This window comes from Capricornis sumatraensis, chromosome 15 (genome assembly GCF_032405125.1).
Source record: "Capricornis sumatraensis isolate serow.1 chromosome 15, serow.2, whole genome shotgun sequence".
NCBI lineage: Eukaryota > Metazoa > Chordata > Mammalia > Artiodactyla > Bovidae > Capricornis > Capricornis sumatraensis.
Genome location: NC_091083.1, coordinates 62,954,286 through 62,966,757, shown reverse-complemented (window position 1 = coordinate 62,966,757; position 12,472 = coordinate 62,954,286). Strand labels below are relative to the sequence as shown.

Here is a 12,472-nt window from a genome sequence, read left to right as displayed (position 1 = left end):
AACTCTGACTGGGAAGATAAACATGCAAATGAATTTAAAATAAGACAGAGTAAGAGGATCCAAATAGAGGCACTGGATATGAATCAAATATATCCCTAGATCTTTTAAGCATATCCTAGTTTTAAGTATTATCTTTGATATGAATTTCAGTTTATAAATTCAGGCATGCAAAGAATAGCATTTAACTTTTTCTTTACGGAATTCAATTCTAAGCCTCTATCCCTGTTGGTTTGGCAAGAGATTCAATCTGCATGGCTCCCCTATCTGCCCTGAACCATGTAGTATCAAGTTCTGGGGAGGGGTGCAGTAGGTGGAAGGGAACCTCTGGTCATCAGCCACTCCACCTTGTGATACCCAGTGTCCCAGCCTGCACAGTCTCTGGCTGTGGTCATCACACAGCCAGCCTCTTTGGAATCTTGTCATATTCCTAGGATTTTACTGAGACACGTCAGCAAGCAGGTTCCTTCTGGCTCCATCTGATCTCAGAATTCCACCCTTTCCAAGAAATCTAACCATCTCCCAATTGTTGCATCTTCACTAAGGAAAAGCTTGACTTCTGCTTTTTACCTGGCAAAATTAGTTAAAGGAGTAAATCCCATGACCCTAGCTATCTACTTGGAATTTACATATGAATTTCAGTGGGAGAGGAGAAAATGCACTGGACAGATACAAATTAATGTTTCAAAAATTTTATCCTGAAAAATAAATCAATAAGTAAATATTTAATCTATCAGTAATTTTTTTAAAGTTATCCTGTTAGATATTTTAAGAAACTTCAAAACTGAATGACTTCCCTCTCAATGTGCTCCCTGCTCCACAGTTTTCAGTTGTCCACTTACACACTAGCTGTGCAAAAACCTTAAAAGGATAATTTTCAGTAGAAAGAATTTTCTACTGGGATTTTCTTACCAAGGCAACTCTGTAGGGTGTATTGTGTTAGACATTTCTTAGATATGCAGTGCCTAGAATATTATTTTACAGAGCTATACAACCTATCACATTTGTACATATTTCTTATATTTAGATATTGCTGAAAAAAGAAAAGGCAAAAACAGGAAATTGCTCATAGATCCAGTCAAGGAGATCAGTAGCAAAATTATGCACAAACAGCTTACTTCCTTTACGGACACACTCATGGTTTTGGAACTTGCACCTCCTACCCAAAGATTGATGATGTGGAAGCAAAAGGGAGGAGCAGATATACTTCTGTCGACTGCTGCCCAGGATTTGACTCATGCTGAACTGAAAATGGTAACAGTTTCCATACTTCTACATGGGTGCAATGTTTGGTGATAAATAAATACATATTTATATTCATATATGCAACAATTTAAACCTGTGAAAAAATGCCCCCTTACTTTTGAATTAATTTGCTTGATGTATGTACATGAATTATAGTTTTTACTTTTTAGCATATGTGCTTGTATTTTGTTGAATTGCTTTACTTGTACAAAAAATGAGAAAAAGTGTATATTTTTACAGTTGTTTACAAAATGCTTTGGGTCCTCTGGCTTTAAACTTGGAAGAAAATTGATACAGAAGGAGTCAGTAAGGGAAGAAATGGGAAGTGAAAACATATTAGGTGAGACATCCTAATTCTGTTGGTGTTGAAGGGAATGTTGTAGAAACAAAAATGTGATTTTACATTTCAAAATAAAGGTGGGACCTAATTCCATATTCCCAAATGTAAATGCTCTTAGAAGAATACTTGAACTTAAAAGAAATTGTTAAATCAGCATTGCATTTTTCTATGTGCAGATTAATTTTTGTCCAACAAACCACCTTAAAAAGATGAAGTATATATACTATGTGGGCTATTCTTAATCTCACTCTTTCCCACCTCCCCTACCCTCATAGGCAGTACTCACAAGCCTTTGATAAAGAAAATTTTTATATCTAGTAGGATAATATATCACTTTAAGACAATTAACCTGAGAAATAACTTGATAAGAATAGCATTTAAACAATACAGTTAACCTGAGACATAGACATTTCTATCCCCCAGAAAAGACATGAAATATTAATAATTATTATTGTGACTATTATAAAGGAATAATAAAACCAACTTATTATTGTGGTGAGTGAACTCCTGCTTTCTGGAGGCATTAAAATCTGCTGAACAATATACCAAGATGGGCTTGAACTATCCATGTTGTCTTGCGAGTTGAATGCGTGGGAGCGAGCGTGGAGGAGATAGTTGGTGGAACATGGCAGTAGAGGTGATAAAGAGGCAAATGAGGGGAAAGGGAAAATAAATATGTGAGACTTGGGGTGCTACAAGAAAGCTTGTGCATCCTTAAATTCATGGATTCTAAGTTGTCTGTCAAAACTTTTCTTTTGTAAAAGCCATATTCCTGTTTTAAGTTTGAAAGATACTTTGGTGAAATCTTTTTTACTTCCTTAACAATTCAGAGACCTCTGTGATGAAAGAGCCAAATTTCCTGCAAGAGTTGAGTCAACCTAGAACTTGGAAGGAAGTGACTGATGGATCAAAATGTAGTTCTCATGAGGATACCAATAAAAACGTTAACTCTGATGTAAGTTAATCAAAGAGAATCATAAAAATATTATCTTCCTGACATATATAGTGAAAGAAAATTGAAACTCCGGTGTATCTTCTTACACTTATAGTTTATATTTCATCTTATGTTATTCTATATCTTCCTTAGTATGCAGCAGTACTACAGGGTAATATGTAATTTCCATCCAAAACAGTTTTTCTAGAAGTTTAAGATATTATAGTAAATCACAAGATAAGTAGTTTCATACTGAAATAGTATTTTGCATGGTACACTGAATAAATTATTATACCTGAACCTGGTCATATGCTGAGGCCTCACATTCAATATATCAAGGAATCCTTAAAAACTCTAGACAATACACCTGTTACAAAGAAATATGCCCATGTTTTCCTTCTATTCATAAATTCACCCTCCTACCTCCTTGAATAATATGTGTTAGATCCACCAGTTACCTTGGTCTTGAATCTGAAGTGAAAGTGAAAATCACTCATTCATGTCCAACTCTTTGAGACCCCATTGACTATACAGTCCATGGAATTCTCCAGGTCAGAATACTAGAGTGGGTAGCCATTCTCTTCTCCAGGGAATCTTCCCAACCTAGGGATCAAACCCAGATCTCCCACATTGCAGGCAGCTTCTTTACCAGCTGAGCCATCAGGGAAGCCCAAGAAGACTGGAATGGGTAGTCTATCTCTTCTCCATGGGATCTTCCTGACCCAAGAATCGAACTGGGATCTCCTGCATTGCAGGTGGATTCTTAACCAGCTGAGCTACCAGGGAAGCCCAGTCTTGAATCTGAAAGAATATCTAAAGATCCATTACCAATAAAATTATTTAATTTCTATTTGAAAAACATAGTTATTAAAAATATAGTTTTAAACAATGTGCTTTCCATTATTTTCCCAATGTCACTTTCAGTTCAGTTCAGTCATTCAGTCATGTCCGACTCTTTGCCACCCCATGGACTGCAGCATGCCAGGCTTCCCTGTCCATCACCAACTCCCAGAGTTTGCTCAAACTCATGTCCATTGAGTTGGTGATGCCATCCAACCATCTCATCCTCTGTCGTCCCTTTCTCCTCCGGCCTTCAGTCTTTCCAAGCATCAGGGTCTTTTCCAACGAGTCAGTTCTTCACATCAGGTGGCCAAAGTAATGGAGTTTCAGCTTCAGCATCAGTCCTTCCAATGAATATTCAGGACTGATTTCCTTTAGGATTGACTGGTTGGATCTCCTTGCAGTCCAAGGGACCCTCAAGAGTTTTTTCCCAACACCACAGTTAAAAAGCATCAATTCTTCAGTGCTCAGCTTTCTTTATATTCCAACTCTCACATCTATACATGACTACTGGAAAAACCATATTGGCAAAGTAATATCTCTGCTTGTTAATATGCTATCTATCTAGGTTGGTCATAGCTTTTCTTCCAAGGAGTAAGCATCTTTTAATTTCATGGTTGCAGTCACCATCGGCAGTGATTTTGGAGCCCAAGAAAATAAAGTCTGTCACTGTTTCCATTGTTTCCCCATCTATTTGCCACGAAGTGATGGGACCAGATGTCATGATCTTCGTTTCTGAGTATTGAGTTTTAAGCGAGCTTTTTCACTCTCCTCTTTCATCAAGAGTCTCTTTAGGTCTTTGCTTTCTGCCATAAGAGTGGAGTCATCTGCATATCTGAGGTTATTGATACTTCTCCCAGCAATCTTGATTCCAGCTTGTGCTTCATCCAGCCCAGCGTTTTACATGATGCATACAAGTTAGATAAGCAGAGTGACAATATACAGCCTTGATATACACTTTTCTGAGTTTGGAACCAGTCTGCCATTCCATGTCCAGTTCTAACTGTTGCTTCTTGACCTGCGTACAGATTTTTCAGGAGGCAGGTAAGATGGTCTGGTATTCCCATCTCTTGAAGAATTTTCCACAGTTTGTTGTGATCTACACAGTCAAAGGCTTTGGCATAGTCAATAAAGCAGAAGTAGATGTTTTTCTGATATTTTCCTGCTTTTTCGATGATCCATCGGATGCTGGCAATTTGATATCTGGTTCCTCTGCCTCTTCTAAATCCAGCTTTATCATCTGGAAGTTCTCAGTTCACATACTGTTGAGGCCTGGCTTGGAGAATTTTGAGCATTACTTTGCTAGCATGTGAGATGAGTGCAATTGCGTGGTAGATTGAATATTCTTTAGCATTGCCTTTCTTTGGGATTGGAATGAAAACTGACCTTTTTCCAGTCCTGTGGCCACTGCCTGGTTTTCCAAATTTGCTGGCCTATTGAGTGCAACACTTTCACAGCATCTTCTTTTAGAATTTGAAATAGCTCAACTGGAATTCCATCACCTCCACTAGCTTTGTTCTTAGTGATGCTTCCTAAGACCCACTTGACTTTGCATTCCAGGGTGTCTGGCCCTAGGTGAGTGATCACACCATTGTGGTTATCTTGGTCATGAACATCTTTTTGGCATAGTTCTTCTGTGTATTCTTGCCACCTCTTCTTAATATCTTCTTCTGTTAGGTCCATACCATTTCTGTCCTTTATTGTGCCCATCTTTGCATGAAACGTTCCCTTGGTGTCTCTAATTTTCTGGAAGAGACCTTTAGTCTTTCCCATTCTATTGTTTTCCTCTATTTCTTTGCATTGATCACTGAGGAAGGCTTTCTTATCTCTCCTTGCTATTCTTTGGAACTCTGCATTTAGATGGGTGTATCTTTCCTTTTCTCCTTTGCCTTTCATTTCTCTTCTTTTCACAGCTATTTGTAAGGCCTCTTCAGACAACCATTTTGCCTTTTTGCATTTCTTTTTCTTGGGGATGGTCTTTATCCCTGACTCCTGTACAATGTCACAAACCTCTGTCCATAGTTCTTCAGGCAGTCTGTCTATCAGATCTAATCCCTTGAATCTCTTTGTCACTTCCACTGTATAATTGTAAGGGATTTGATTTATGTCATACCTGAATGGTCTAGTGGTTTTCCCTACTTTCTTCAATTTAAGTCTGAATTTGACAATAAGGAATTTTTTTTCCTTTTTACAAAATGTCACTTTACTGACTGTACAAATGTAAATATTATATCACACTAGATAAAAGTAAACCAGTACTTTCCTGGTTTGTTCCATCATCACTGTATTTTGATAACCACTCAGGGGATTCAGAGTCAATCCATGTTGAAACTGAATGCCCTTAGAAAGAAAGACAATTTCACAGTGTATTAAAACAGAATATGTTTTACTAAATATTTGATCATATACTAGGTATTGAGATCCGGGGTTGTGAGTACTACTATTTTCCTTATTTGGGCTTGGAGATTTCTTAGAATGCATGTACTGAAAATTATGATTAGGCAAGCTTGTTTAGTTTATTAATTTTTTAACAGATTAACAAAATTGGGTTTTCCCAATTTTGGTGCTTGGAGTGAAGGAAAGAGATTGTTGCACTAGTTCTTTTGAACCTTTTGCTCCTTTCAGTTCAGTTCAGTTCAGTTCAGTTGCTAAGTCATGTCCGACTCTGCGACCCCACGGACTGCAGCATGCCAGGCTTCCCTGTCCATCACCAACTCCCAGAGATTGCTCAAACTCATGTCCATTGAGATTTCAAAATAATTTGAAAATTAATAAATAAATAATTTGAAAATTCAGTTTGAATATTCTTCCTTTACCTGATTTTATGCTTTAACCTTCAATTCCATTCTTATTCTACTTTCAGAAATGGTGAACAGATAAGAAATATAGTCAGGAATGGGATCACAGTTAATTTGAACACAGAAAACTGTTGATTCTGATTATTCATTTTCAAATCTTTCAAAAATTCAAACAATTTTTGTGTAAATTAACTGCATAATTGAAGCTGTCTAAAATGTGGAATATTCACAGAAATCAAAATGTAAAACATGATAGGGCTCCTCAAGCTTGTATATTAAAGAATCAAATGCAACCCATTATACTCATGCAAATTTTTTAAAGCTAAAGTGAAATGTCAAGTAAGCTCTATTGTAAGAAGCTTCTAACTTAGTCACAATCATAGATCCCGGTTGGGGAATGAAGCTTGGAGACAGGTTGAAGATGAAAAGGGGGCCAGCAGCTTCTATAGTGATGAGAAAGGAGAAATGGGAATGGAGAATTTCTCTTCTTCTTCCACTTCCCTTCCAGTGGACACAGTTTCTCTTTTCTCTTGCCGTTGGCAGCTCCAGCAGCAGTGAGAAGAATCCTGTCATAGCCCTAGGAAGGGATATTAATATCACTTGTCCCATTCTCATTACCTCTGCTTACAGTTCTTCCTCTGCCACCTGGTTCTGGCATGAAAATAAAGGTAGGGGACTAGGGCAAAGACAGACTGCTTCAAAAGAAATGGTCTCAGATGCACAGCAGCAGAGATTTTTGATATAAGGACTGTGGTAGTGACAGAAATAGGAGGGGAAAAGATATTGGAAGAATAAGAATGTAAAATATAATATAGAATATAGGAATAAGATATAGGAGGAAAAAACCAATGAGGGCAGAACATGCAAGTTCTTCATGTGTGGGAGGCAAAAAGAAAACAGGAATATTTAAGTCTGGAATATTTCAGAAATGATATTTTGAGAATGCAGATAGTATTTTAAATTAGTTTTAGAAATGAGCATCCATGTGATTAAATCATTTAACAAAATGAGATTGTTTCTGTGATGACTACTACTACTGTGATGACTTACCTATATTTCTCTAATTTGCTTTAGCAGGATATTGTTGAAATGGTATCTTCAGCTGCTGAGGAATCATCTTTAACGAATGCCATCTTGGTACAGGAAATTGAAAATTGTCCAATAGAATTGGTAAATAGATGTATAGTCTTGAGAATGTTCTTTAAAACTTTGTTCCTAAACAGTTAACACCTTAATTACCTTAAAATTATTTTTAGCTGTCATGTTACTTTCTAAAATTACAGTTTAAATTTGTGATCTTAACAAAGATGTGTATGATTAGCTTGACAGAGCATATGTAGAATTGCTTTGATCTTTTATTCTTTCTTTGATTTATTTTGAAATTTCAAGTAATGTTTTTAAAGATATGAGATTTTTATGCTTATCAAATGTAGCCCTGGTTAAAATGTTGATAGTCATTTTTTTAAGTTATTAAAACCTCTCTAAAGAAACAGAGGTATATCATGGGGTATGCCTTAAGACATTTGAAATTTTATTTTTCAAATGAAAAAATGTTCTGACTTCTAGACATCAGAAAAAGGGAATGGTCTTTACTGACCATTTCCCATTCCTGACTGTATTTCTTAACTGTTCATCATTTGTGGAAACAAAATAAGAATGAAATTGAAGGTTAAAGCATAAACTTTGGTTAAAGGAATACAAGGTTCAAAGGGAATGGTCTGCACAGAGGACCACAAGTCAATAGCAAAGCCTGAGCTAATATCTGACTCACCTGACTCCACAGAGATTACTGTCACCTTTCTATAATCCCTGTCCCACAGTGCTGAAGGCATTTTTAAGATTGTAATAAATTTTGACAAAAAGTTTCTTAGTAAATAATATCGAAGCACCTAGTAATGCCTAATATTAGTTTGTTTTTAGATAAATTATCTGTATAATGAGTTCCAAGACTATTAAATTGGTTTTTTTCATATGACTGAATTCTCTGGATAATCTAGGACAGAATAAATACCTGAAAATTTTACCTGAAATATCCAAACAGCTGAGCCAGAAGACAGCTGAGTCACTTTCACCTTTCTCTTTGCTTCTCAGTTCAGTTCAGGTCAGTCACTCAGTCGTGTCCGACTCTTTGCGACCCCATGAATCACAGCACACCAGGCCTCCCTGTCCATCACCAACACCTGGAGTCTACCCAAACCCATGTACATCCAGTCAGTGATGCCATCCAGCCATCTCATTCTTTGTCGTCCCCTTCTCCTCCTGCCCCTAATCCTTCCCAGCATTAGGGTCTTTTCTAATGAGTGAACTCTTCGCATGAGGTGGCTGAAGTATTGGAGTTTCAACTTCAACATCAGTCCTTCCAGTGAACACCCAGGACTGATCTCCTTTAGGATGGACTGGTTGGATCTCCTTGCAGTCCAAGGGACTCTCAAGAGTCTTCTCCAACACCACAGTTCAGAAGCATCAATTCTTCGGCGCTCAGCTTTCTTCACCGTCCAACTCTCACATCAGTACATGACTACTGGAAAAACCATAGCCTTGGCTAGACAGACCTTTCTTGGCAAAGTAATGTCTCTGCTTTTAAATATGCTGTCTAGGGTGGTCATCACGTTCCTTCCAAGGAGTAAGCGTCTTTTAATTTCATGGCTTCAGTCACCATCTGCAGTGATTTTGGAGCCCCCAAAATAAAGTCTGACACTGTTTCCACTGTTTCCCCATCTATTTGCCATGAAGTGATGGGACCAGATGCCATGATCTTAGTTTTCTGAATGCTGAGCTTTAAGCCAACTTTTTCACTCTCCTCCTTCACTTTCATCAAGAGGCTTTTTAGTTCCTCTTCACTTTCTGCCATAAGGGTGGTGTCTTCTGCATATCTGAGGTTATTGATATTTCTCCCAGAAATCTTGATTCCAGCTTGTGCTTCTTCCAGCCCAGTGTTTCTCATGATGTACTCTGCATATAAGTTAAATAAGCAGAGTGACAATATACAGCCTTGATGTACTCCTTTTCCTATTTGGAACCAGTCTGTTGTTCCATGTCCAGTTCTAACTGTTGCTTCCTGACCTGCATACAGGTTTCTCAAGAGACAGGTCAGATGGTCTGATATTCCCATCTCTTTCAGAATTTTCCAGTTTATTGTGATCCACACAGTCAAAGGCTTTGGCATAGTCAGTAAAGCAGAAGTAGATGTTTTTCTGGAACTCTCTTGCTTTTTTGATGATCCAGCAAATGTTGGCAGTTTGATCTCTTGTTCCTCTGCCTTTTTTAAAACCAGCTTGAACATCTGGAAGTTCACGGATCATGTATTGCTGAAGACTGGCTTGGAAAATTTTGAGCATTACTTTACTAGCATGTGAGATGAGCGCAATTGTGCAGTAGTTTGAACATTCCTTGGCATTGCCTTTCTTGGGGATTGGAATGAAAACTGACCTTTTCCAGTCCTGTGGCCACTGCTGAGTTTCCCAAATTTGCTGGCATACTGACTGCAGCACTTTCACAGCATCATCTTTCAAGATCTGAAATAGCTCAACTGAAATTCCATCACCTCCACTAGCTTTGTTCATAGTGATGCTTTCTAAGGCTTGACTTCACATTCCAGGATGTCTAGCTCTAGGTGAGTGATCACAGCATCATGATTATCTGAGTCTTGAAGATCTTTTTTTGTACAGTTCTTTTTTTTTTTAATTTGTTTGTTTGTTTGTTTTTGTACAGTTCTTCTTAGCTTCTAGACACAGATTATTTTCACATATGGTCAAGAAAACCATAACACAGCACAGGTTCAACTGTTTTAATAATCAACTAGGCTTTCCACACAGTGGACTCAGCTGTAGGGTATCCAGATAGATCAAGTAGACAGGCTTCAGCAAAGTGCACAGACTATTTTTCTGAGGCTTTTCCTGGTTAGTTGAGTTGTACAATATAGGTGACGCTGCCTTCTCATAGATCTGTAACAAGAAGTTGGGCCATTACTTTTCACATTTGAAAAATAGCTTTTGTGTATTTAACAATAAAATAAAACATTGGTAACTGGGTGAACTAATTTATCCCAGAATCAACTAGTAAGGACTAAACATAAATTTTACCTAGAAGAATTTAGAAAACTCTTCAGAATAATATTAACCATATTTTCAGATCAGTGTCTTTGGAATGTACAAAAGGATGCTGTATAGGCAGAACCAGGAAGCCAGTGCAGCTGGCAGGAATGGGGACTTGGCAGTCCCTTTAGCCTTAGATGATTTAAAATATCATATAGAATATTCTGAAGCTTTCTGAAGTCATTGGAGTCGATGAAATTGAAAGCACTGTTAGGAAGTGTCTGGGCTCCAGAGGTATACATGAAAGCTTGACAAACAGTGGAGGTGTGATAAGGGTAACACAGAAGCTGTTAGGTTGCATGATAACAAAGATAACATAGGAAAAATTATGAAGTATTAATAGGTCAGATCTGTGCTGCTTGCCCACCCCCACCCCAAACCCTTTGTAGACTTATCAGCACCTTTTTTTATTAGACTTTTTTTATTAGACTTATCAGCACCTTTCCTATGCTCAGTTCTGTTCTCAGTTTATAAGTTGTTAGTTGGTAAGGAGACTTAAGAGTGAGTTCCTGTGAAGGGATTTCAAGTTTACAATTTTTAAATATTATGGTGTTTCTGCAAGTGACTTAAAACTGAAAAGATGATTGAAAAGTTGGATCTATTCACATAACATGAAAGGCAGTGTGTTGATCTTTTTTTGGACAAGGCACCCTTGAAATTTGAAAGGTTCCTAACCCAATTGGATACAACTCACTAAACATCAGTTATTGTTAGAACCTTTATATCACCAGATAAATTCAAATAAAGATCTTTATAATGCATTTCTTCTCTAGCTTTATGTTTACTCCTGTTATCTGAGTTCAGATTGACCAGAGCTGGGACAGTCCTAGCCAAAAGTGGTCATCTTTACCTTTAAAAGTAAGGGCACAATGCCTGGGATGCATCACCAATACAGATGCAGAATCTCCTACTCTAGAGCCCCTTGTCAGAAGATAGCCTGGGAGCATAGATATCAGCCTATAAAAACTGAGCTGTATCTGTTTGTTAGTCTTATTCTCTCAACTGCAGATGATAACCTCCTTATTTGGCAGGACCCCATGTTACGGTTGTGTGTCTTGTGTTTCTTTCTACACTATGGCTGGCAGATAGTAAACAGTCTATAAATTTTGATTAAAGGAAATATTTTATCAATTATTCAAACAGGAGTTATGGGGGAATGAACAAAATATTGAGGCAGAAAAATGGAATTCAAGAATACTTCAGATGTTACATAGTTTGCAGGTAAGACTTGGTAGGGTTTATCAACACTGTTTTTAGTTTTAAAAATAAATAAAAAGTTGAGTTCAATCCTCTAGATATTAATAAAAATGAAACCATTTTCACTGTGATCTTGTTGAGGCCAAATTACTCTATAGTGAAATTTATTGTAAGCTGTATACCCAGGGCTAAGTATGAGTTTGTTTTTGGTGCCCATATGCTGTAATCAATTCTTACCCACATGCATGTCCTTAGACATCTATGCTATGTCTCATTCTTGTATTTAGCAGGCTGTCAACTAATTCTCAATATGTAATTAAATTTATAACAATTTAAGAACAAAACAGATAATTTCAAATTTTAACATATTTTTATCAAAATAATTCATGCTTAGTCACCCAGTCATGTCTGACTCTTTGCAACCCCATGGACTGTAGCCTGCCAGGCTCCTCTGTCCACAGGATTTTTTTCCAGGTAAGAATATTGGAGTAGGTTGCCATTTCCACCTCCAGGGAATCTTCTTGATCCAGGAATCAAACCACTGCAGGCGAATTCTTTACCACTGAACCATTAGGGAAGCCCCATCCATGCATATAATTTTGAAAGTTCAGTAGTACTATGCTGTAAGGCTAAAAGGGAAGCACAGAAGTCTTTGTCCTATCCCTTCCTTATCCCTAAGTTCTGCTTTCCAGAGGAAACTGAACTATTTCTTTTAGATTTATATCTATACTTCTAATTACAAGTTCTTACTCCTCTTTCCTAATATTTCAGCTTTACATTTTATCTGTTGATTTCTTTCAACAGAAAATGAAAATTTAACTTAGTTATATCTCCCCAACCCCAGTCTATCTTCAGCACAGTATTCAGCCATTATAGTGTTATAATTGTAATCATCATGATGCAGGTTTGATTGTCACAGAACCAAAATGTCAGTGGCTTAAAAAGAAATAAGTTTATTTCTCTCTCAGATAAAGTACTAACTGGTAATGCAACTATGCTCACAAAGTTGTCAGCGGCCAGGTGCCCT

At 37.3% G+C, this 12,472-nt stretch overlaps 1 protein-coding gene across 8 annotated transcripts in view; it reads left to right on the top strand.

The window, feature by feature from the left end:
* Positions 1 to 12,472, top strand: part of LOC138091253 (syntaphilin) — a 100,384-nt gene that overhangs the window by 27,867 nt on the left and 60,045 nt on the right. For 4 of the 8 annotated variants that reach the window (XM_068986938.1, XM_068986937.1, XM_068986936.1 and 1 more), the window contains exons 11-15: positions 1,025 to 1,251; positions 1,483 to 1,582; positions 2,413 to 2,537; positions 7,229 to 7,324; positions 11,392 to 11,469. In XM_068986938.1, the coding sequence (XP_068843039.1) occupies positions 1,025 to 1,251; positions 1,483 to 1,582; positions 2,413 to 2,537; positions 7,229 to 7,324; positions 11,392 to 11,469 (626 nt within the window). The remainder of the gene's footprint in view (positions 1 to 1,024; positions 1,252 to 1,482; positions 1,583 to 2,412; positions 2,538 to 7,228; positions 7,325 to 11,391; positions 11,470 to 12,472) is intronic. The other 4 variants (XM_068986939.1, XM_068986941.1, XM_068986942.1 and 1 more) reach the window with 2 other exon arrangements.